Consider the following 24931-nt stretch of genomic DNA (forward strand, 5'->3'; position numbering starts at 1 on the left):
TGCCGTGCCCACGGCGGCAGTGTGGCGGGGGGAAGTGCCGCTCTGTGTCCGGTGGTGTCTCTGGCTGGGTTGGGTGCTGTGTGGGTGCTGTGTGGGTGCTGTGGGTGCCGTGGGTGCCGTGCCCACGGCGGCAGTGTGGCGGGGCGCCGCCAGGGGCCGCGGCAGCCCGCGGAGCGCTCAGGGGCCGCGGGCGGGGCGAGCACACAAAGGCCGCAGCGGCGCTGCTCGGCTGGGCCTGGCGGGGCCTGGCGGCTCTCAGGCTGTGACGGGCCTGCCGGCAGCGCTGCTGCTTGCGTTTCCAGCCCCCTGCTCTGCCTCAGATGTGTTCTGTAGTTCAGATCTTGGACGACGAACGCTCAAACGAGATACCAACGAGATTTGGTATTGAGAACATTCCGCTAGGTGGTTTTCAAGTTTCCAACCCAAGTATGAGCCCTCTGAAATGCTGTGTGTTGAAGCAGCTCGCCATCAGATGAGCTGGGGGTTGTTCTGCTGTTCTAAGATCACATACCCACACTTCTGTAATGACAAGTGCATGTGGTACTGTACGGCTGACAATGCACTGACAGGACACCTTTGTATTATTAATTAGTTTTCTACAATTGTCCTGTAAGACATTTCTTTTTATTTTGAGTTTTGGGGACTTTTTGCACCACTTGAGAGTACTTCTCCGAATATCTCCAAAGATATGCTTTCTTTTACAGAGCAGTTTGTTTTCCTCATTGACAAATTGTTGCCTGTCTAGGATTCAGCTTGTAAAATACAGGTGGTGATTTTCTTGGGTTTGACACTTCGACATTTTCTTCTCCCAAATACATTTTCTGGGACTGTGCAGCCTGTATTTTAAATGGAAATATACCAAGAAAGCTTAAAAAATTGAAATGTTTACGAAGACACTAGTCTTTTGTCTAATAGAGAAAGATGGGTAAATGAAATTGGCTTGCTGCTGTGCTGCACCTGCTTTTAACATTTTCCTTGACTCTGCTCTAGTTACACAGTATTTATGGTGTCTCTGCATCTCAGTGGTTCTGGAGCACTTGATCCTCGCTTCAGCTGTGGTGCACCTGATCATTATGTGACCACACAGGCACCTTATTTACATCTCCTCCAAAAGTCAGTGTTACTGCGAGAAAAAACCCTAACTTCTTGGGAGCTATAGAAAGCTATAGCCTGCACTTGAAAGGTGCTTATGCACACAACTAATTTGAAACATGTGGATAATCCTATTAAAATCTGTGGGACTACTTACACATTTTAGGGTAGGCACCTGCCTAAGTACCTTGATAATTCAGAATCTGCCAGAGCAGCAGAGCCTGAGCGAATTCCAGACCTAGAAAACTAGGAGAAATGCCAAGACTTCATGAGAGTTTAGGTAGCACAAGCAGTGGCACCAGTTAGAACCATTAGCTGGCTAGGAATGGAATTCAGCTGTTCTTTGGAAAAGCTGATATGTCTTAGGGTTATTGAGTTTTATTGCTTGCTAATTCGTGGGTATTTCACTGCAGAGCTGAACCTGCCGTGTGGCATAGCAGAGCATGACTTTCAGCCTTCCAGAGTGCAGGAACTGTGAGGTCCATATGATGTAAATACTGTGGATGTAGGATGAGAAGGTGGTGTGATTTTTTGTGTAATGAGGTGCATCCTACAAGCAACAGAACTGCCACATAAAGCTGTGCAGCAGCAAAATGAGCAATAAAAATGTATTTCCTGCAGGGGCCTTGGCATTCCAATTACAGTCAGGTAGCTTACCTGTAAATACTTTTACACGAAAAAACACTATATAAGATAACAAAACAAATTCTGTTGCAGGAAGTACTAAGATTCAGTGTATGAGTCCAGAACCTTTCCTCACTTGGCAGTGGGAGGAGCACAACATATTTTCATGTTAACAGGAACTGATAAACAGGCTGTCAGTATTTTCTTGTCAGTGGCTCTTTGTTTGTGATAAGGAAATTGCTGGACTACATTTCCCGGGAATTTTTGTCTCTTGCAGCCGCCTGTTGCTGCAGACATCAGCAAAACCTCACAGCAGCAGCAGCTGCTGGGTAAGGACATCTGGCCTAAGTCAGGCAGTCCCAAAATGCAGCTGAAGGTGCTGCACACCCCCAGCACTGACTGGTGCCTCATTGCACTGCTGTGCTGGCTGCCAGAGCTGCACTGGGCTGTGAGTCCCACGGAGAAATTCTCCTGGCTTCTGCTGCAAACACTTGTGCCTGTTTGCATTGTTACCATCACTTCTTTTGAAGTATTGGCAGCAGATCAACACTTGTACTGATCAAAGGCTTCCAGATTTGGTGATTCAGATGTAGGCACTTCAGTTCTTTACTGAGTTGTCAATGTTATCAGTAAGAGTGTATGGTACACTGGGAAGATTCATGATTGTGTAGTTGAAGAAAAATATTCTATTGACAGATTAAACTGTATTTTAGGGCTTGTTGAAAAAGTTTAGTTTGTATGAACAGAGATCATAGTACAGTGATGAGGAAAATGATACACTTTTCTTGACAGGTCATCTAGGATAGCTTTAAAGTTTATCTGAGATGCTGATATAGAAAAATAGCCTTGCATGTAGTTCTGTTGACAAAATTATGCATGTCTGGTAGGCCCAGAAGACAGGGAATCAGATAGAGACATTTATATCATTAAACAGACTTTTGTGAAGTAACAAAACTGGTTTACCATACCTGACCAGCAAGGTGATCAAAGGTGAACTCACAGGTGGCTCTGCCTGATTTCTGTGCAGCTGAGCACAGCACTGTGCACATGCACAAATATAAGGCTGTCCAGGAAAGACAAAGCCATTACTGTTGTTACTGCAGGTCGTTATTTCAGTAGGCTGATAAAAAGCAAACAGAATTAACTTGCCATATGTACATTTATCAGTCCTCATGACAACACTACGGAAACAAAGCCTGAAAAGGTCTGTTTTGGAAAAAGAAATGTTCAGGTGGATTGTATGGTGGAAAATGTCCTTAATTCTGCTGCCAAATGGCATAATGTCTTTGCATGAAAATGGAGAGGTGGGACACCTTGTATCTCACTGACATCTTGTTTGCCTGAGTTCCCTTAGTGAGGGCTGTAGGCCATGGATAATGTGTGTATTTGTCTAGTTGTGTGTGCTGCAGGAAAAGGCAGTCTAGAGCCTCTGGAAGAAATATGGGAAATGAAAAATCTCTTAAATTCAGAGTTATATAGTGCCTCACTTGTTTTAATGACTTAAGTAAATTATTATATCCTGAAAAACTCCCCATAAAAAAACCCCTCACTTTTGTAAACTTAAAACCAGGGAGGCACAGGATGGGGAGGAATGAGCGAGAGTCTGTAAGAAGAGATCTGAGCAGTAGCTTTTTAAAACCATCAAATATCTTGCACTTCACAGACTTAAAATTCATTTGAATATATTGGAAGTACAATAGTATTTCTATGCATGACCAACCATACAGCACTGGAGAGAGCTTGCCTGTTCAGCCAATATTGTTAACCTGTCAGAAAAGAAAATATCTAGAACATATGTTTGTATATTGTGTACCCATGTAGCATTTTTTATCCTTCAAAGCACTTTAAAATAATGTTGCAGTGCTACTATGGGGTAGAGGGATATTTTTCTTAATTTACAGACAAAAAGACCTTGCTTTGGAAAACTTATAAAGCTCGTCTAAACCTGATGGTATTGCTGAAACAAATCTTTACTGTTTCTATTTTTAGTTATTGTTGAGGAATAATTCTGTGGCTGTAGAAAAACAGGCCAGAAAGGAAGCATTTCCTAGATAGCTTTGTATATGTGGTGGTTTTAAACCTGAAGGTGGTGTATTGTCCTGTAGGAGAGCACAGAATCATTTAGCTTGGATAAAACCTTTAAGATTATCAAGTCCATCTGTAAACCTAACACTGTCAAGGCCACCAAATGAATACATGAAGTACTAAAGCTTAAATTATAATAGCTTTAATAAGTTCCCAGATAGCTTTACTAATATGTAGCTTTCCTTTTTCCTTTATTGGTAGCTGTGTCTCAATCCCAATTTAAACATAATCTTTTGCTTTTTGTGAGATTTTATTTTTCAAAATCCAATTTGAATTATAAAATGTTGTTTCTCCAACTTTGTTAGAATGGACAGAATAAAATAGCATCTAATTTTTTTTTTTTTTTTTTTGTAACTTTACTGAAGAGAGGTTAAGAGAACATGAGCAGAAGCACTTCCATGTACTTTACATGTCCCTGTTCCCCCTTCCCCTTTCCCCCTTGTCTGGCATGTTATAATGATACAATGGTGTGTGTAATCCCAACCTCAGGTACTGCACAGTCCACTTCAGGAGGACAAGTGGAATACAGAGCTCTGTCTGGAATTTGCTACATGGCATGGTATCATTTCATTGGCCTTATCTGGACTAGTGAATTCATTCTTGCCTGTCAGCAGATGGTGATTGCTGGGGCAGTGGTTACTTGTTATTTCAACAGGTGAGTGCAGAATTTCCCCTTGATAGTTTTGGGGATTTTCCAGCATTTACTTTCAATATTTTTCTAGGAGAAGTAATCTCAATTAGACTGCTATTTATGTCAATATCTGAAATACAATTTACTATAAAATAATGTTGCTTGTTGCAAGATTTTGAGTAAGATTTTACAATGTGCATGATAATCATGTGACTCACCCCTGCTGGTGGAGATGCTGGGCCAAACTGGGCCTTGATGTAATCCATTAGAGCTCTGTTGGCTCTGGGGGAATTACCATTCTGAAGGCACAGGCTGCACTGCACCCTTTTCCAGGAGACTGTATTAGCTCCAAATGAAAAGCAACATATTGTTCCTTGGTAATTTCATGTATTCATGGGCAGTTTGACCTCTTTGTAAGTGTTCATCCCTGCTCTGGGATTCCATTTGTTATGGAGTAACCTGCATAACTGCTGGTCTAATACATTTTTTTCATTCTGAGCAGATATTTTCAGTTAACTATAAACATAAAAAAACTATAAGTTCTAACACTGTAAAGTGTTTAGACATGTGCAAACAAACTTCCTTGAATGTTGTATACCCTGGAATGTAAATGTGGAGGAAGTGAGGAAAAGTAAAATGAAATTAAATTGTGTTTATGCACTCATTGCAGGGGAAGATTTAAATCTCAAAATATGTTGTTGAGTTTTTTGACAATGGAGAGAGAGCATTTTCCTGATAAAAAAATCCTTATGAGTATTTTATGAGCTCTGTCATCCTCAGTGCTCTGCTCTTCTATGGCCAGTGATGAGATTTTGTGTGAAAAACTCTGTCATTTTAATGCATTTCTTCATTTTGTATTAGAGGAATATCATAATAACCTCAATTTATTGAAAGATTAACCCTTGAGGAAGGAGATGTGAGACTGAGGTGGGGAGCCTGGGGCCCTTGGAGCACTGGTGGTGGCTGCCCAGGATGGCTTTGTCCTTCTCCAAAGCTTAGGGAGCAGGTTCTGTGGATGGTCTCCAGAATGCATCCTTGGGTGTTACTGATCAAGAGGCTGCTGCTGGAAGGTCCCCACTGCCCAGCAGGGACACCAGCACAGGCTCTGCTTGTGGGACGGGCTCCATGGGGTTTTCCCGCAGCAGCCGATGGAGCTGTGCTGTTCCAGCCAAAGCACAGCTGGAAGATCTGGGAACTGCCAGTGGCCACCCCTGGTTTGAGCAGTGTTTCATCAGCCCATGCTAAAAGCCAAGGCAGGACAAGGTTTAACACGTGTATCAGGAGCCTGACCCTGAGAGAATTAACTACACAACAGCTGTGCCACTTAAATAGTGCTTAGGTAAGAGCAAATAAAACCTAAATTGTTGCTTTTATAAAGGTTGCAATCTTTTTGAAAGAGTGACATAGTCTCACCCTTCTATTTTACATGCTGTAATAGGACCTGAAAAGGGAAGAACTCTCATTTCTGATGTCATCTCTTTTTTTCCTACTGAAGCTCTGGAGCTCCCACAGCTGTGCTGCTGTGGATAGCAAGCTGCTCTTCTCTTGTAAGCACATTGATGCACCTCAGTTTTAGCAGCTGAATGCTGAGACAGTAAAGGTTTGTTTGAATTGGCTTGAGAAAGCACAGGACAGTTAGGTAGTTCTGCTGAGTTCCTGAGAAGTAAGGTAGTTCTGCTGAGTTCCTGGGCTGTGTGCTACAGTGCATTTTGGTTCAGTACACCACATAAATCCCCAAGGCAAAGGCACTGTCCATATCTTGTTCATACAGAGCAGGGAAGCACCTGTAGAAACTGCTGTGATGACATTTACTGCTCTGCTAGGGGCTTCCGCCTTCCAGCTATTTTTTACCATTGCAGGAACTGGCTGCCAAGTACAGAAGGTTCCTGCTCCCAATTGTATTGCTATCATTTTGTACAATACCACTGAGCTCTCCTCTTGCTTGCCAGGTGACCTGTACTGTGTTGAGAGAGCTGTGTTTGCAAGGGCAGATGCAGCTTTTCTGTGGTGGTAATCCCTTGTCCTGGCCTTTAGGCACAGATCCACAGAGATGCAGAGCAGTGCAGCAATGGGGAGAGCGTGGTTAGCTGCAGGAGCAGCCACACCAGCAAGGGCAAGGGTTATCTTGAGCTGTTCCAGCAACTCTGAGCTTGTCTGCTGTGTGTTTTTAATGTATTCCCTGGGGCAGCATCATAAAGGCATGTCACAAGAGTTTGTTTATGGGATCTTACAGACAGGCTTTCTTCTTGTCCTGTAAGTGCTCTGAGGAAATGGCATGGCCTTTCCAAGCGGAAATCTCCTTCCACAGCACACTCAGCCACACTCTGCATGACCCACAACCACAGCTGAGTTGAAAATGGGGTGGGCAGGGGGTCATTTTACCTGGATTAGCTTTACAACTTACATATATTTGGCCTGTAATAGCACGACTGAAAATGGATTTTGCCTTCTTTTATTTTAGATGAAACATGAATTCACAAAATATTTCATTAATTTAATATAAATATTTAGAATTTTTGCTTAATAATTACATTTCACAACTGGTGAAAAGGGCTTGGTCTTTTAAGAAACCTTCTTTGTTACAACTGCTGTTTTACATGAGGGTTTATTCTCACCTTGGTGTGCTTTGGTGTTATGTATTTATTTACCTTTGCAGGGAGATGAGCCTTTCCCCTCTCTGGGAGTAAAGGAAGGTGATATGGTAACTCGACCCATGTCACAGGCACCACTGTCCTGTCCTTGTCTGAGCTTCTTTAGTAGCTCCAGGGCACATATATCAGTGCACAGATTTGAAATTAAGGATTGGGATTATCTACCTGGCTAAGGTGTTCAGTACCACAGTTCCCAAGAGAAGTGAAATACATCTCCCAGTAAGTCAAAAGTGAAGGTTTATGGATGAGCACCAAAGTCATTGAGAGATGAACTAGAACAAACTTTTAAAGGCTTCCTCTTCAAATGTATCTGCAATATTTATGGACATCCTTTGCCCTACTTACGTACTTGACCTAAAAGAGCCACCAGCATGTATGCAGTCAGACCAGTCCCGTGTGGCTTTGAGATAAGGTAAAAGGGCAGTTGGAAATACAGTCTATGTAGTCTCTGTTAGTCTCATAATGTCTGTTTTATTACAAATCTTGTAGTTTATTTGTTAAAAAATTGAGATTTATATTTAATTGAGGAATAGAAGATTCATTCCTTAACATTTCTGAATTATTTTATATTAAAGTTATTTTTAGACAAACTTTGAAATTGGTAAGGCATGAGTGAAGAAAACTGTAAGCAGAGCTCTTAAGAGAAGAGGATTTAAAAGAAATTAAGAGATATCCTTTTCTCCCATTCAAATGTCTATGTCTGTTGGGCATGTCAAGACATTTTTTCCCTCTTAAAAAAATGTTTTTAAAATGAAAGCCAAGATGCATGTTTGATTATTTGATTACTTAGTGTTAAAACTTAGTGTTAAAAGAAGATAGTGCACTGCATAATGATTGTATGCTTGTGCTAAAGTCACTTCAGGACTGCAGCCATATAGTGCACAAAGGTGGGTGAAACTCGAGCCTTGAGAGCAATGGGAGTAGGTGGATGATTGAGCCAATCTTGAGTTTGTTTGTAGTCATAAGCATCACCTGTTGCTGTGTTTAGCCTCTTTCCTACTCTGAACCAGAATTACAAGGAAAATCTCTTCTTTTTCTAAATTGTTTGGAGGCAAAGCAAAATCCTTGTCAGACCCTGTTCTTGTGCTAATGCCTTTGCTAGGAAAAGGAGGTGTGGAAAAACATCCAAATATGTAAAAAATTGTCTAAACTAAGCTTTAAATTTTGACATTCTTGCTCACTATTTAGTCATGTTATAAATATCAAAACCCTTCTTCATTTTTCCCTTCAGTAACAAGCACATTATTTACATAGGAATAAACTTTTTCCTTTCTGTGTTTCTTATCACTAGTTAACTTTAAACTTGCAGAAACTTAATATTTTGTATTCTGAGATCAAACTGACACTGTCATATGCAAGGAAGTGTTTTGGGGAGAAAAACAAAATAGCTCAATATGAGTGGAATATTTCATCCACACTAAATGCATGTGTTTCTAACACAAAAACCTGACGACTCTAAAAAAACCCAAACTGCCTTATTCAGTACAAAATTCCACTATCCCCCAAGCTGCTCCCCTGATTTTACGACAAAAATAATAAATGTAGCAACTGCTTTACTGGAATTTCCTATTTCAAATAATGTGGGATATTCACATATTTCAATACAGCTTTTCCACTGCAAAGTTTTTGTGTTTTGAATGAACTACAGTGATACCTTCAGGATTCTTGCAGAACTCTAATCTCTCTCTTGAATATAGTGTATACTACTTAAATCCTTGCTGAAATGAGGATTTTATAAAAGTATATTTTTAGAGCTTCTTAACCCAAACCAGTCACTCTCTTATTGGTGCCTTTTTATTTTTTAATTTCTTGTGCAAACTACTGATTTTTCAAGATAACAAAGGTTTTGAAGAAACCAGTTCTGAAAACAAGGTTTTTTATTTGTGACATTAGGTCTGATCTTTATGTGGCTACTTAGTCAAACTGCTGCTAGTGCTGTTGCCTAACTAAATAACTCAGGGTTGGGCCAGTTGCTTAAGAGTTACGTTATGGTAAGTCTAATTATGACTATTGATCAGCATGGGTTTTTTATCCTATGAAACATTTTTAAAGGTACTTAGAGTGTTAATCTAGTTGATTTTCTACAGCATTTGACAAGGGGTGAGGGAGTGTCTTTAAGTGGATTTCCTGAGGTTTATATAAATTCTTGAGAGTTGTGTCATATTACTGTCTGTAAATGACTGACATTAAACTGACCTTTATAAAGGAAGCAAAATAAAAAAACTTGTATTTAGGCCATATTTTTTGTCTTTGCTTTCTGATTTTGGCAGAGACTATTTTTCCAAAACAATGCAAGTTAGTGTGCACTAGGACTACAAGTTTTTTGTTCAGATTATAATCCTAAACATGTAGTATGATATTCCTTTTTTGCTGTATTCCATTTTAAAAGAAAGCCTGTTCTGTGGGGGAAAAAAAAGCATTAATCATTTTAACAATATTTAAAACCAATTTGGCCAAATTGCAATTATAAAAGTAGATAGTAGCTCTCAATTTTACATGTGAGAACTTGTGATTTTATTTTCTAGTTTTAATTTTACCACTAAAGAAGAAATAGTGGATTCATTCCCTCAAACTAAAATGTTGCAGAGCCAAGAGTCAAATAAAAGATTGCAGAGAATAAGAGAAGTGACAGAAACTGGAGAGAGGTGTTCAAGGAGTATTCTCAGTTATTGTTCACTTACTTCTTCTATTTTCCATTGTAGCTTTTTTCCTAGTATTTTTCCATTCCAGAAAACAGTAATTGCTTAAGAATTAAACTAACCCAGAAGTTATAAATTCGGCTGCTTTTCTTTGGATGAAGGTGAACATTCAGATAAAGTCAGCAGAAAAACTGGAGTAGTTCAATTAGGAAAGGAGATAACTTAATTCTTAAAATTTGCAAATACTGAAAAGACATAATGCTTATCATCTTAAATAAGGTGCTAAAGCATTTTTGAATTGTTTGTTTTTCTTTCTAGAAATAAAAATAACCCACCACCTCACCCAGTTCTGTCTTCCATATCAGTTCTTTTCTGCTACCATCTAGGAACTGCTGTAAAAGGCTCATTTCTAATCACAATACTGAGAATACCAAGGATTGTTCTCCTGTACCTTTACAATATTCTAAACCAAAAGGTAGGTAAATACTTCTGTAATACTATAAAAATAGTAGTTTAAAGATGAGACTATGGGGCAAAGACGTGAAGAATGTATTTCTTGCTTAAAAATAGATGATATTGGTATTGATAGATATATTTTATCTTTTTTCATGTTTTCTTCATTAGGAAAGCTTTTTCTCTCCCAACTCAGATATAAATGCTTCATTTTTTCCTCAAGTCCAATATTTTTAAAAGCAGAAAATACCAGTATTAAACACACCTATATTTAGTGTTTTTATATATAGGTTTTTGTGAAGAATAAAGAAAAAATTGTCAGACTGCTCTATTGATAATTTTTGCATCACAAGTATTTAAGAAGCAAAAGTAAGAATACTGTTGTTAGGTTTAAGATCTGTTATAGAAAATACTTCCTCTGCCTTGTAATATGCTTTTATAGAAAGAATATGTGGAATAAGAACTGTTCCTGGGAGTTGTGTAGTATCCAAGACACATCTTTTAAGATACATAAACCATAGATCTGGGCTGGGTTTGAATGTTTTTTGCCTTTTTTTAACTTTTCATGCATCTCCACATCTATTACTTTTGCTGGAAGCACACCACTGTAGGAAATTCTGGCACTTTTGCAAGGAGGGAGGACTGTTAGGAATGTGCAGCTCTGATTTTAGGAGAAGATTTAAGCAAAGGTTTTAAATGTAGGTCTTTTCCTCTAGGGTGTCCATTGGAACATGTTATGTATAGTTATGACAGGGTATTTACACTGATCGTGCCTATGAGGGATGTACTGGGTATAGGTTATGAATGCTTAAATAAAAACCCCTTGTAATAAAACACTTGAAAAGTGTGGTCTGGATTTAAGAACCTTTTTGGAAAAAGTTGGGAGGTTTGTGGTTTCTGCTTAAATAGTAGTAGTTGTTGGGACCTGAGTTTTCTATAGTGACTGGAAGATCTCTGCTTTCCAAAACAAGATAAAAACATTCTGACCTCTGGAAAAATAAGATTAAAAAGACCAAGTATCCCTGAATTGAATTTCCTTTTGTTGAGAAAAACACCCACTTAAATTTGGAAGGCTACTCTGGATACCAAAATGTTTTGTTTTTGTCTTGCATCATCTCTGTGATGAGAAGTTCTGAGCTCATTATGTGATGGAGAGCATGGAACAAACCTTAAGCTTTAGTGCTGAATTTTTGCTGTGAAATTAATACAGGTCAATGGTCTATGAATAGCCTGTTCTAATAGAAGATTTTTCATTCTGACCTGCAAAACGAATATAATGCTCTGAGTCAAAACACATGTATGTTCATATAAGCCCTTCTACCCATTCTTTTATTTTTGTTCATTAGAATACCGGTCATTTCAGAACTTTGAAAGGTTTTTGATAATCAGGTTAAAAATCTGTCTCTGTACTCCCTGATCACTGTGAAGTGCTTTAAGGATTACTGACTTGCCTGCCTGTTTTTCTCCCTAGGCAGCTGTTAGCTCACAAAGCTGCTTGCAGCACTTCTTTTCCCAGAGAAGAATCTTCCACTCACAGGAAGAAAAAAATGCACAGCTCTTCAGTCATTAATATTGAAGAGTCTGAATTAAAAACAATTCGTAAAATCCTAATGGAAATATCTGCTGCCTAAGTGAAAAATTTTTTAGAATAATCAGTTACCTATAAAGCAAGGGTTTTTTAGAATTATGGTTTTGTTTGAGGCTAGTTATGTGTCCAGTAACCAATCATTTCATTTTATTGCAGAAGAATGCAAAGCACCTGTTCAACTGCTGTTGCTGCTGGGTTTGCTTCCAGAAAAGTTGCCTAAGATGCTTCAACCAGGTATGCTCTGTCATCCCTGTCCCTCAGTGCAGTCTGGTTGGTGCCTGACCCTTAGCATGGCTAAAACGCCACAGCCAGTGCATGCAGGCCAACATTTCCTGCTGGCCACCTAAATTAAACAAATAAGCCTCCATGTATAGATGAAACTTGGTGCAAAGAAACAGGGAATTGACAAATATGCAAGGTGCTAAATTTTAGGAAACTTGTTAATACAGCTTGAGATGGTCAGCTCTTCCAGAGGGCCACTTGCTATTTCTGTAGGGAAGACTTGGCATTTTGTTGAGTTGTGCCAGACAGACTGCTGAAACACAGAGAATCCAGGTAGGAGGAAGCAATGAAGAAACATACCTGGAGATGTGACATTAAACTAGTTACAGTGTTTTCCACCTGGAAGTCCTGAATAAAGAGACTTAAATTCCTAGTGATTGCCGGTATCAGTAGATCTGGGAATATAAACCATGATGAGTGTTTAAAAGGTGTTTTAATTGGAAATGGATGATTTCTGACATACAGCAGTTTTACAGATACCTGACACCTCTTTTTACCTTCACAATTCTTTTCTTCAAATGTGTTCCCGATTTACATATATAATTGTAAATAGTTAGTTTTTGTCTTTGTCATTGCCTTGTTTTTATCTCTGGGGACTGTGACATTCTTAATGTGAAGGGGAGTCAAAGGTTCACACTGATTCCACCCTCTGACTGCTGAGTTCTTTGTTCTCGTTGCTGAGGGTAGTAGTGAAGTAAACAAGACAATTCTGATAAAGGGTCTTTCTCCTCTTAAGTAGGCGCATAAATTAGGTTTAATCTTGGACAGTTAGGAAGAGAAAGTTTTCAATTTAGTTCATCCTAGTTTAAATGCTTGTGCAGTGAAATCTCAAATTTCCAGGCTTACATTCTCCAGATAGGTCTTATAGTTAGTGACTTGGTGAGGAATATCAGAGTTCATTTTGCCTCCAGGCTTTCCATTTGTAGTCACCCTTTCCCTTTGGCTTGGCTTCCTGCCTTTCAAAGAGATATCCAGCATCCTAGTGTTTACTTTCTCCAGCTGTTGTCTGCTATGCGTTTGTTAAAAGAATTAATTACTGTAATGTTCTTCCTTTTGTTTCAGAAGGCTGTATTGTAGCTCTTGTTCCCTTAAAAGATTTCCTGTTTCCTAATCTATTGTTGGCAAGTTTCTGTTTTTATATGAGTTGTGGTTTTTAATCTAATTATATAATACAGTGTTTGCTTTTCTTTTGTTTTTTGAATATCTTTTTTGCAAAGGTGATGGTAGTCCACATATTCCAAATCCAGGGCAATTTGGGCAACAGTTAGAGAAGAAAAAAGCAAGAACAGGCAGCAAGATTTTAATAGAACTTTTATCTGTATGAAATTTAAACATTGGTCTTGGGTTATTGCATCTCATACAATAATTCATGGGTCTAATTATTAATTTCTCTTTTTTGCCCCCTATAACTAATCTGTTCAAGACTATTTCTTAAAAAAAAAAAAATTGACTACGATTTAAAGTCTTAGTCTTTGATTCTGTAAAATCTGTGGCCAAATGTAAAAGAGAAAAGAAAAAAGAAGGAAAAAATCTGCAGTTTTAAGCAGCTTTGACATATTTCTTGATTAACAGAATTAGTGAACTCTTAAGAGCTCATACTAAGATTGGTAGAAGCTGCTGGGAGCAACCTAGAAATTTCCCACAGATGTTGAAATGGACTTGAGGGTAGGACTTGGGAGGGAGGGGTTAAAATTTTTACCTATTTTTCTAATGCTTTCTTAAAGAAGTATTCTTTAAGTTCAGATTTTGGTTTTTTTGTAACCTAAAATGTGGAACAGCTGATGTAAAAGTTGGTCGAAATATCATTGTGTACATCAGCATTCCTTGCTTTTTATTATAGTATTACTTTCGCTATAATGAAAAGCATATAATTACCTGAAGCTCTTGAAAAAAAAAAAAAAGATCCAATCACTTGTGCACTATTTTCTTCAACCTGTTGTTAAACTACTTAGGTAATTTAAATTCTTTCTGTTCCTTCATTCACAAGCTTAATCAGGATTAAACAGAGTACTTTGTTTTCCCTCTGAGAACTTGCAGATGAGAAACAGGTGCTGGAGGAAGTAACCCTGGTGCCAGAACGCAAGCTTCTTTCTTCCCAGGCAGAATCACCCAAGTGCTCCACTATGTTATCTGAGAGTACCTTTCAGGCTGCAGTACCGTCCCGCATGTGGGATGTAATCCTGACTTCAGTAGTTGCACGTATCCCTGAAGTGACTCATTCTCTGCAGGCTCAGTTAAGTTTTGTTGAGTTCTCCTGGAAGTGAACTGGAACATGCCAAAGAATTACCCTGTCATCTTCCCGTCATGACAGAGAGCTGTGCTCGATGCTGGCAGTTGTCATGTTTGCAGGGGTGGTTGTTGGAGAAGAGATAGTGTTAGCCCAGTGTCCTGTGCAGATTGCAAAATGCACAATTACATTCAGCCTTCCTAAATTTCTCCTGGATTTGCAACTGGATCCTGTGCTAAACTGTGGTGTAGTGTTGCTATGTGCTGTTAAACAGTTCACTGCTTAAGCTGTTCCACTTCAGTCATGGGCAAAGTGATTCATGTGTGTGTATAATCCATTAGCAACAATTGTAAAGCACTCTGGGTTCTGTGGCTGAAAAGTGCTTTGTGAATATAAAGTCACTATCCTTACTTGACAGTTCTGTTTGCCAACACTTGTCAGAATTACCACAGATTTTTCATCTGGCTCTGATGGTTTCAGTATGTTCCAGATAAATATATCCAATCATCTCAAGTAAAATCTAGGAGACTGAATTTTTTCTTCTGTTAAAAGAATATACTGGTTTTTAATGTGGTTTGGGATTTACAAGTCTGTGTTTCTCTTGCTTTTTAAAGCTGTAATGGTAGTCTTAATTTCAGATCAAAGTGCTCCCATGTTCTCCCTTTACAGCCTTGTTGCAGTGACTTTTTTGAAAACAATACAACTGGATAGTTTTGCTTTCATGTGTCTGCTTTGGGTTTATCTGCAGCCAATTGGCAAAGTGACTCCTCCAAAGTGCAGTGCCTGGGTTTCTAAAGGGCTTGCTGAGCAGGGTGTGGTTTCTGTGTTCATCAGCATGCTCGCTGAGTGTAGCCTTCTGGGCTGTCAGTGGATTCAGCAATGTGTGAGCCCCATTCCCCGGGACAGAGACCCTTCCCTGAGACTGAAAGACAGCGATTGTCTGATGTAATAAACCAAAAGCAGGTCTGTATAATGGCTGTATATCCATGGCAGTTGCTTGTCTCTCAGACTTTGGATGGAAGCCTATCAAGAGGTTTCAGTTAAATGCCTTGTGGAGAATTCACCTAGATAAAACCAAAATTAATGCATGCTATTGTAAAGCACAGTTCTCTGCATGCCAAACACATTGTGCCTCACCCCATCAAGTACTTCTTTTTCCTCCCAAAAACAATACTGCATTTTAATGTTACTGGCAAAATTGCTTCTAGATATAGAGCTAATTTTTGAATCCTCTTGAAAAAACAAGGATAAAGTGTTCTGCAGTGAAATCATATTTTAAATATGGTTATTTTTTCTCTACAGACTTTTTGTATGTGATAACAGGAAATAAAATTTCTTAGGTCTACTTGTTCTCTAGGATGAATCATGTAGGGAATAGTTAAATAAAGCTGACTAATTCTTACTTTGATACCTTTCTCTTCTTCCCTATCCCATCAAGAAGAACCAAAAGGGAAAAAAAAGAGAGGAAGAGAGAAAATTAAAGGCAATTAAGCAAGCAACTAGTAATTCTGTTCTTTTAAGCAGAGAAATTTTTGAACAACTCTCCGGAGATCTTCAGTTTGCTTTATTTCAGAAATCCCAAATAAGAACATTTTCTCACAGAATACAGAAGCACTGAAAGCAACCCCAGTAATGATGTAATCATGATGCAATGGGCACAGAAAGCAGGACCATTTTGATCCAACTCTGTCATAGAAATGGAGCCCAGGTGTAACACTGTGACGCAGCAGGAAAGGACACCCAGCTACCCTCTGAGGAGAAACTTGTGTTGGTCCCACCCACTGGATGACAGCCATGGAAGGAGTGGGTGACACAGAGAGTAGGGAGCAAGGAGACTTGAAAATTTTCTCCAGTAAGTCCAGACTGAAAATATAAGGTGGAATGGAAAGAAATAAAAGCAGTGGTTTTTGGACTGCTTGGGAAAATTCAGGTTATTGAAGGTTTCTTACAGATAGTAATTAGCCTAGGAACAGAAAACAACCATTTTTGTATTAACTGTGTGCTTATTGATTAGAAGTGCAGGAGGAGAATATTTTCCATGTGTTTATCAGCCATTGGACAATAGCCTTTTTTTGACAAGGATGCAGGAAGCACAGAGTCATTCCTGGAAGCATCGAGATGAAACACTTGCACTGGAAAGAGGGGGATAAATGCCATTGTACAAATTGCTGTTATGTCCTCAGGCTTATCTCGCTGTGGGGACTGGAATATCCTGTGACAAATGAAGGGTAAGAGCAAGCCTGTTAGCCATCTATGAGACAGCAGGGAGGGGTAAAAGCCAGACAAGATCAGCAGAAAAATGAGTAGATGTAAATAGTTCATGAATAAATGTTGTCTAGAAGTTGGAAGAAGGTTCCTAAGGACCAGTGGGACAACTGTCTGGAACAGCTCCAAACATAAGCTCTGAGAGAGGGGAAGTCCTAAGTGATTTAAAGAGGGGGTTTTCCACTTAAGAGAAGATTTGTATAATAAGCTACTCTGAAATAGGCACTGGGGTGGCTGAAAGTCCCTTCCAGTCTTGTATGTCCTCATCTCTTCAGTGGGGCCTTCCAAGGCCCATCTTGCTCTCATTTCCCACCATCTGAGAGTCACGATACAACTCTCTCACCAGACCATTAACTGCTGCACAGCAGCCACACTCATTGCCTCTTGATTTTGCTTTCTGAGGGGCTTCCACTGGCATCAGTGACCCTTGCAGGCTAAGAAGCTTCAAGGTCCAGCCTGAGCTGCACCACACTGCACTGGGGGCAGCTGACCAGGGCAGCCCCCAAGAGAGTTGGCAGCAATAAGATCAGATTGGGCTAAAACTACCAGCAGAGCAGAAAAAGCTGAACTGGGATGAGAAACCAGCATGGTCTCCTTCTTCCTTTTTAAGAAGATTCTGTTGCTATGGCAATTTTCTCTTCTCCAAGCTCATTTTATGAAAGCAAGCCCTAGAGTGGAGGACTGAATTCAGCTGTTACACAAAGTAGCAATTATTCTCAACAATTGGGGAACTTACAGCCTGGATCTGAGCCACAGCGCCTTTCTCATGAAACTACCAGGTCACTTTTTCCAAGACCTTTGACATTCTGTGTTGTGAGGCACAGAAGGATATATTCTTTAAATAGGGTTTTTTGCATACTGTGGTATTTGGAAATATGTAAACATTCCCATTCCCTATTTATTCATCCTGACACTGAGAAATCAGTGTCTAGTTCCCAGGCCCCAAGCCAGAAGAGGCTTGTGTTCTTCAGAGAGGTGGCAATACGAGATCAACTTGCTGGGCCAAGGATAAATGCTGATCCCAACCCACTGTCTCCCATGCTTTCTGACCAACCCTGTGCTATCAATGCCATCATTACTTGCTTGTCACCAGAGCAGAGACTACCATTGTAAAAGATCATTACGCAAAGATAAAAATATAAGAGTGTTTATAAGGACTGAATCTCTTTCTAGCTCAGTAACCCACCTTCAGCAGTGACTGTGAGTAAATGCTAAGGTAGAACAAAAGGATAGTTCCCTACCTCTGTGCTGTTTTGGAATCTATTTTCAGCCAAGGGACTTTTTGAGCTGTGTGTTTTCTGTGTATTTAATAACCCTTGGCAGATTCCTTTTCCCTGAAATTCCCTGTCTCTGTTGATCTCATATGAACTTCCAGTAGCTAAAGCATATGTCTGAAGAGTTTTGTAGCCTTAGCAGTTCATTAATTTCTGTCTCTCTCTTCTTCATTCTAGAATGTTAGATTATTACCTGGCTGCCTTTATTACTTGAGTATTATCATTAGGTAATACTTACATGATTTGTTTAAGTTTTAACTGCTGTAATTGCCATTTTTTATCACCTGGTTTCTAATGCAACAAATGCCTGTTCAGGTAGTGTATTGTCTCCAGCGTCATTTTCAGTCTTTCCAAGATAACCTTTCTAGTTAATAAATATCAGAAATTCTTTTCATTGCACATTCTTTGAATACCAAAGTGGCTACTTCAAGAGTGCAAACAAATGGGTATTTATTTTGAGTTTGGGAACAATGTTTGTACAAGATTACGTGCTTTTTCAACATTCTTTTTCATTTTTAAAACACATTTTTTGCAATTTATAATGAATACAGGATCTCTGTTTAATTTATTGGCAAAATTTTTACTGACCTCACCAAAACAGGAACTGTTCTGTGAATTTAGTTCATAAGGGACAAAAACAAACTTAGAAACCACTTTTCTACTTTGTGTCTCAGTCCCGTCTGTTTAATGGGAGTGACGAAACAGACTGAACTCACAGCTCGCTTTAAAGAGAAATCTGTCCGTGTCTGAAATAGGCAGTGAGAGCTGGCATGGAAGACAGAGGGAGTGTGATGTGAGGCCATCTCCCCTCTGCCTGTGTCCTGGGCCAGCACGGCTGGCACTGGCAGCTCTCCTGCCACCCATCCTGGGATGTTCTGGTGTCACAGCATCCTGCCAAGAAGGCATCAGGATAAATGAAAGTTAGCATAGAAAGCATTTTTCCTGTTTAGGAATGAAGTTAACTTGCTTGTTTAAACATATTTTTATGCAGATACTCTTCGAATTTCTGTAGAGTTCATTGGGATCTCTGATGTTTTCATAAAGTAGGCAATAAATCCATGGTCTTTATTTATACTTTTTCCATCTATGGATATATTTGCTAATATGTAAGTATAGTATTTACAGAATGTCACTTTTTTTCTTTACTATCAGAGGAAAAATAACTATTTTTTATATAAATAATATCCACAATAAAGAGGTGAAAATCTTCGTTAGCATTTAGTCTTTCTCTCTTTCTCTCTTTCTCTCTTTCTCTCTTTCTCTCTTTCTCTCTTTCTCTCTTTCTCTCTTTCTCTCTTTCTCTCTTTCTCTCTCTTTCTCTCTTTCTCTCTTTCTCTCTTTCTCTCTTTCTCTCTTTCTCTCTTTCTCTCTTTCTCTCTTTCTCTCTTTCTCTCTTTCTCTCTTTCTCTCTCTCTTTCTCTCTTTCTCTCTTTCTTTCTCTCTTTCTCTCTTTCTCTCTCTCTTTCTCTCTTTCTTTCTTTCTTCCTCTCTTTCTCTTTCTCTCTTCAGAGTGGGGTGGGGCACGTGACCTTACAGTCACTGTTCTAGTCCAGGATCCTTCATGAAAAGGTTTGTTTAACGGCTATGACCATAAGCTTGATTTTCACTAAAGGGTTTGAAAGAGCCATGTATAAAAGCTTTTCAATCATCAACCTTTAATGACCCAGCAAATAAGTAATTTTTCCACTTATATACTTTACCAGCAGTGTTGGAGATAGCCAGTAAGTTCAGATAGTGTGACTCCAGGTGTTCTCTGATAATTGTGTAATATTCATTCACAAATTTGGGGGTAGAGAACTTTGGTATTTTAAAATAAACTGGATAAATCTGGCTTCAGGAATTTATTTAGTCACTATTGTAGCGTTTGCTAATGGTGGAAATTATATAGAAAAACTCTTTGAATTTAGAAGCATGGCTATTATAGTAATTAAATAAAATTGCCATGTTATGCAAAATAACTCTTTATATTCATAAAGTCAGTAATGCCAAATAGAGTTTAAGGCTTTGCATTTTGCTGAAGTAAAATCTAGATTATGAGTCTTTGCTATCTCACTGCATTATTATCTTATATCATTTCAGCATGCATACACAACTACAGCCATAAATGGGACAAATTTTTGTACATCAGCAAAGGATGCTGTCTGTATTTTGGCAAGGAATTCTGCTAAATTTGCATCCATTAGCTGTTTTGGAGATTTTCTCCTATTTTTAGGAAAGGTAAGAGTAAATAAAAATAATTATTCTGTAAAATTGAAGTGAAAAATCAGGTTTGATTATCTTTTCACATACCTAAAGTAAATAAAATTTATCTTTGTTAAATTCAGTGTTGTCAATGCTATAAAATAAGCTTGGGAGAGAAGAATATTTGAGGAATGTAACTTTGCAGAGTTATTTAGTTGTATGATAGCAGTGTCCTTGGAGCCACTCTGGCAGTTCCAGTTGCATCAAGTCTTTGGCAAATACATGGCAAAAAATTTCCTCTGCCCTGTGGCATTTACATGGAATTGAACACAAAGTGTCACAACTGTGTGATGCTGGAAACTGTTTAGCTATCTCCCAGATCAGATGTGCTCTTAAAATACTGGCTGTAATGTACTTGCCTCAGGGTTTGGGGGGATTTTCATGAGAAACATTTCTACTTGATTAATGAGACTGCACTTCTCTCTCACTGCCCTTTACAGGTGTTTGTTGTGTGCTTTACTGTTTTTGGAGGATTGATGGCATTTAACTACCACCGGGAGTTGCAAGCTTGGGTTGTTCCTCTGTTGCTGGTTGGATTTTTTGCCTACCTGATGTCCCACAGCTTTCTGTCTGTGTTTGAAGTGACAGCAGATGCCATGCTCCTTTGCTTTGCTATTGACATGGAAACAAATGATGGAACTGCAGAGAAGCCATACTTTGTGGATCAGGAGCTGCTGGTAAACCCCACTGATTACAGCAAAGATATTTGGGACATTCTAAGCTTTTAAGCACATTTTCTTTCCCCAAGACCTAGTAATCTGAACCCACAACTCATTTCCTTTCTTTCCTATATTTCCTTTCCAACACCTTAGAACAGGATGGGCTCAGGGATACAAGTACATTAATTTATAAACTGAAGTAAATGTCTCCCTCTGACTCCTATGTGCTAGCTACGACCTGCTGCTTTCTTTTACATCATATTCTCTAAGTAATGGCTGACTATTGAGGCTTAATTAGATATATCTTCAAACTATTGTTGGTAATTAAAGATATAAATAAATAGATGAGCTAGCTGCAGAAAATGATCCATGGGGTGCCCTAAGATTAATGCTTATATTTCTTGTGATTCACTGTACACTAATGAGAAAAAAATCAACAAGTAGCAGATCAGGGATCCATTCCACATCCTACAGATGCGGTAGTTCTGAACAAATTTCATGCAAATCTGAGTTGCTCTGCTTCATACCTTTACAGCTTCCTTGGCCAAAACACTGTCTTCTATCTCTTGATTAAACTTTCCTGCCTCTGGACAGATTTATCTGTATATTTACCCTTGTAACTACTGTATTGTATTACCTTCAGAACTTAGCTAATAGTGATGTAGTGCAGTAACTGAAGCCTTTGAATATATGTCAGCCCTTTCTAATTAAGACAATGTTAGAAGATGCAGATATTTTTTCCTTTTTGTGCTATTTTTGACACTTCTGTCTTTCCTTTCACAAACTACACAACAAAGAACATCTTAGTGATCTATGAAAACGAATAACCAGCAGCCAGAGTAGCTCATATGATACAAGTGTTCTGGATGGATTTCTTCAGGACAATGTCAGAACTGTTTTGGAGTTTTGGTTTTTATTTATTTCTTTAATGTTGCTGTTGGAGTTGCAGTAATAATCATAAAATTTTGTGGAGAAAAACAACAGCTCAACAAAAAGGCAGCCTAAAGATAAGCTTAACCCTTTTACAGAAGAAAGCAGATCTATATTCTCGGGCTTTGGCTCAGAATAGTACTTAAGCACATCGCCTGGCTAGGAATATGAAACCAAATGGAAAACTCTGAAGCCTCGACCTCTTCTTCCCTCTCTGTTTTGCCAGATTCTAAAATACTTCTTAAGCAAATTTTCCTTTGTGAAACAGAGGCTCTCCTTTCTCCACTTCCAAACTTTGTGGTAGTTTCTCTTTAACTCTGGTGTTAATTCTGTGTAATTAGCAGTGCCCTAGAGGTGTGGGTGAAGAGAGGATTTCCCACAGGGACAAGGAGTCTTCCAAGCAGGACAGGCTCTGTACCCTTCCATGGAAAAACTGTGGGCAGCACATCCAAACTCCTCCTCATTGTATGATCAAGAGCAAGTTTGCTAACGCAGACAAGAATTTGGAGTTTCCCAACACATGAAGGCATTTGACTTGTCTGTGTTACAATCAGGTTACAAACATCCCGGGGGTGGAAGGGAGGCTTTGTGGCCCTCAGGACAATACACAGCAGTGGGCGGAGAGCCGGGGGAGGGATTTCATACAGCCGGAATCGTTCTGCAGTAGGAGATGTAACAGAGATTTTTGATTCATCCTTTTCAGCTGCATTCATCACTTTTGCTGTCTCTGCAGTCCCTCTGAGTATCACTTAGTGTCATCCAGCCAGGAACCAGCTACAGTTTCTTAGCCCTGGGCTAATTATCTTCCTTTCCCAGGTAATTTTATTAGCATAATGGTTTCCTTTCACAAACTATCACACCCTGGTTTTTTGCTTGTAGACCCTTATGAGTCAGAGTACCAAGTTAACAGAAGGGCAAAACCACAGAAGCACAAGACCATTCCAGGATAATGAAGATGGGACAGAGCTCCAGCCTATGGTGAGACAGGAACGTGGGATATGTATTTACCTGCCAGCTAATGTGTTTGCCTTTATGTTCCAAGAAGGGATGGAGGTTATCATGTATCTCCTGAGGTCTCACAGCAACCAACATGCTGTATCTAGTATCCTCTTCTTTTCTTCTATTGCTTTCCCTCCTCAGGAAACCTCTGCTAGTGCAAAATGGGTGAATCAAATAATTATTCTCCTTTTTCTTCACATTCCCCATTGTGCCCAGCAGAAGAAGAGAAAGTTTGAACAGTGCCAAAGTGATGGGAGATAAATCATATTCAGATAATCTTTCATGTGCCTGCTGTATCAAAGTCAGAAGAGTGGTAGGCTGCTTAATTTCATGCCCGAACTGCTGAAGTTCCAGACCTCTAAGATCAGAGCTTTGAGGCCCTTCCTCTCCCACCCACCCCTTTTCTTCTTTTTCTTTTTCTTTCTTTTTTTCTTTTTCTTTTATCAGTATATATATTTATTTACTCTGTTTTGTGATGGGGTAACAAAGCTGAGGTGACAGAAGGGAGTGTTTCCCCACACCCAGGCTTGGGAAAGTCCACAGAGTCAACACTCACTCACTGACATCTGAAAAAATACTGCAAATTGCCCAACCTGAGAAGCTGCCCCAGCAAGTTTAGAATCAGGACTGATTTTCCCCAAGCATTGTGGGGACCAAGCTAGGGCTGCTTGAGCAAGATTCTGCAGAAACAGCTCCGTTGGCACCCATGCTTGCTGGGCTCTGCTACAGGTCCTCTGCTGTCACAGATACCTACGCAAGTGTAAAAGATGTTAGTGATTTTTTTTGATCTGCTTTCAAAAGGTACCAGGCTCTAGCGAGCCCTCACACTATCCTGTGGACACTCCTCCAGTTTATTACTACAGTGAGATAGCTGTACTAAATTTTTTCATTGTTTGGGTCTGTTATTGCATTCTTCAGCAATTTTTTGCCAAGCACAGAGACCAGAGGCTGGGTGGGTGTTATTCCCTGCAAGAAGATTGTGGATTGGAGATACAAAAGAACCTTAATTGTTTTCCCAGTTTACTCTTATGACATTTAAATGCAGAAACAGAAATACTTCTACACATTATTTGACTCCTTTTTTCTCTCTTTGTAGACTTGAACATGAAGTACACCAGGAAGTCTGGAAGCAGAGCAGCAATAGCAAAAACAGTCCTATCAGTAAAGGTTACCAATACCCCAGGACAAGTATTAGTTCTTTAAATTTGTTGTATCTTATGCACTGGTAAAATGACACACAATATGCTTGTATGAATAAAATATTTAGTGTGTCATCACATCTGATTTGTATTAGTACACTTTTTATGATGGTCTAAAAGTTGGTAATAAACTCACTCTTTGTAAATTTCTATGTTGTCAGACTAAATTAGTAAATCAAAAAGGTCATGGAGCTAACATGATTTTTTCAGGCTTCTCTGGGAATGCTGTGCCAGTCATCCCTAGAACAGCAAATGCAGAAACATTTGTAGGGGAGGCGCTTTGAGATGACCGTCCTGATTTATTCTGCATATCTGAACAGCCAATTAAGGAACAGAGTGAGCTCACTCATGGAAATTACCCTTGATAAAAATTCTCTGTAGTCAAGATAATTAGTGGTTATGAGGTAGGTGTCTTTCTTTTAATTATACCCTTTTGGGAATGGTTTTTACAAGTTAGTATCATGAACTGTCCAGCTCCTCTCCAAAGGGCAGATGAGGAATAGTCCTCCTTCTTTCTGCAATTGAAAATATGAAGCAGAAAAATTTGCATCTGGATTTAGAGCTTGACAAAGTAGCAGATGACAGAGATAACAGGACAGACATGAGATTAAAATGTTATAAATAATACTTTATAGAAATGTTAGCTGTAACATGGGTGTGAAATATATAATGGAGGAAATGGAGCGACTGTCAGGGCTCTAGTCAGAAGAACACAAGTGTAGACACTTAAAAAACTTAACTTGGTAACAGTCTGCCAGGAGTTTCTTGTGAGCAATTTTAAAGCTTATTTAAACTTTGTACCTGGATCCTGACTATAATACACTTTATGGGCTCCACCTTGTTCTGAGTATGGAGCAGTTTTAGATTTTACATGGTGGCACATTTTATTCTCTTTGTTCAAAAGCTCCTTTAAATTTTGAGAAGAGGTTTGTGGTGGGAAAATGATGTCAACCAGGGATTTCAGTGAAGTATCAATATAGGAAGTGAGACATCACTGCAGGTAAGTGACTCAGAGCTGTCCTAATGAATAGATTGATAAACCCTTGATTAGTCACAGCTTGGAAGTGATGTAAGGAAAGCTCATTGATGCCT

At 39.2% G+C, this 24931-nt stretch overlaps 1 protein-coding gene across 10 annotated transcripts in view; it reads left to right on the top strand.

Annotated features, from left to right (window-relative positions):
* SLC44A3 (solute carrier family 44 member 3) overlaps positions 1-23989 on the top strand; it is a 76490-nt gene extending 52501 nt beyond the window's left edge. For 3 of the 10 annotated variants that reach the window (XM_063407549.1, XM_063407550.1, XM_063407547.1), the window contains 7 exons: positions 4291-4456; positions 10041-10197; positions 11920-11997; positions 19891-20028; positions 20493-20729; positions 22521-22619; positions 23737-23989. In XM_063407549.1, the coding sequence (XP_063263619.1) occupies positions 4291-4456; positions 10041-10197; positions 11920-11997; positions 19891-20028; positions 20493-20729; positions 22521-22619; positions 23737-23742 (881 nt within the window). In that variant the 3' untranslated portion in view covers positions 23743-23989. The other 7 variants (XR_010081471.1, XM_063407548.1, XM_063407551.1 and 4 more) reach the window with 7 other exon arrangements.
* The last annotated feature ends 942 nt before the right edge of the window (positions 23990-24931 follow it).

Source organism: Prinia subflava, chromosome 10 (assembly GCF_021018805.1).
Source record: "Prinia subflava isolate CZ2003 ecotype Zambia chromosome 10, Cam_Psub_1.2, whole genome shotgun sequence".
NCBI lineage: Eukaryota > Metazoa > Chordata > Aves > Passeriformes > Cisticolidae > Prinia > Prinia subflava.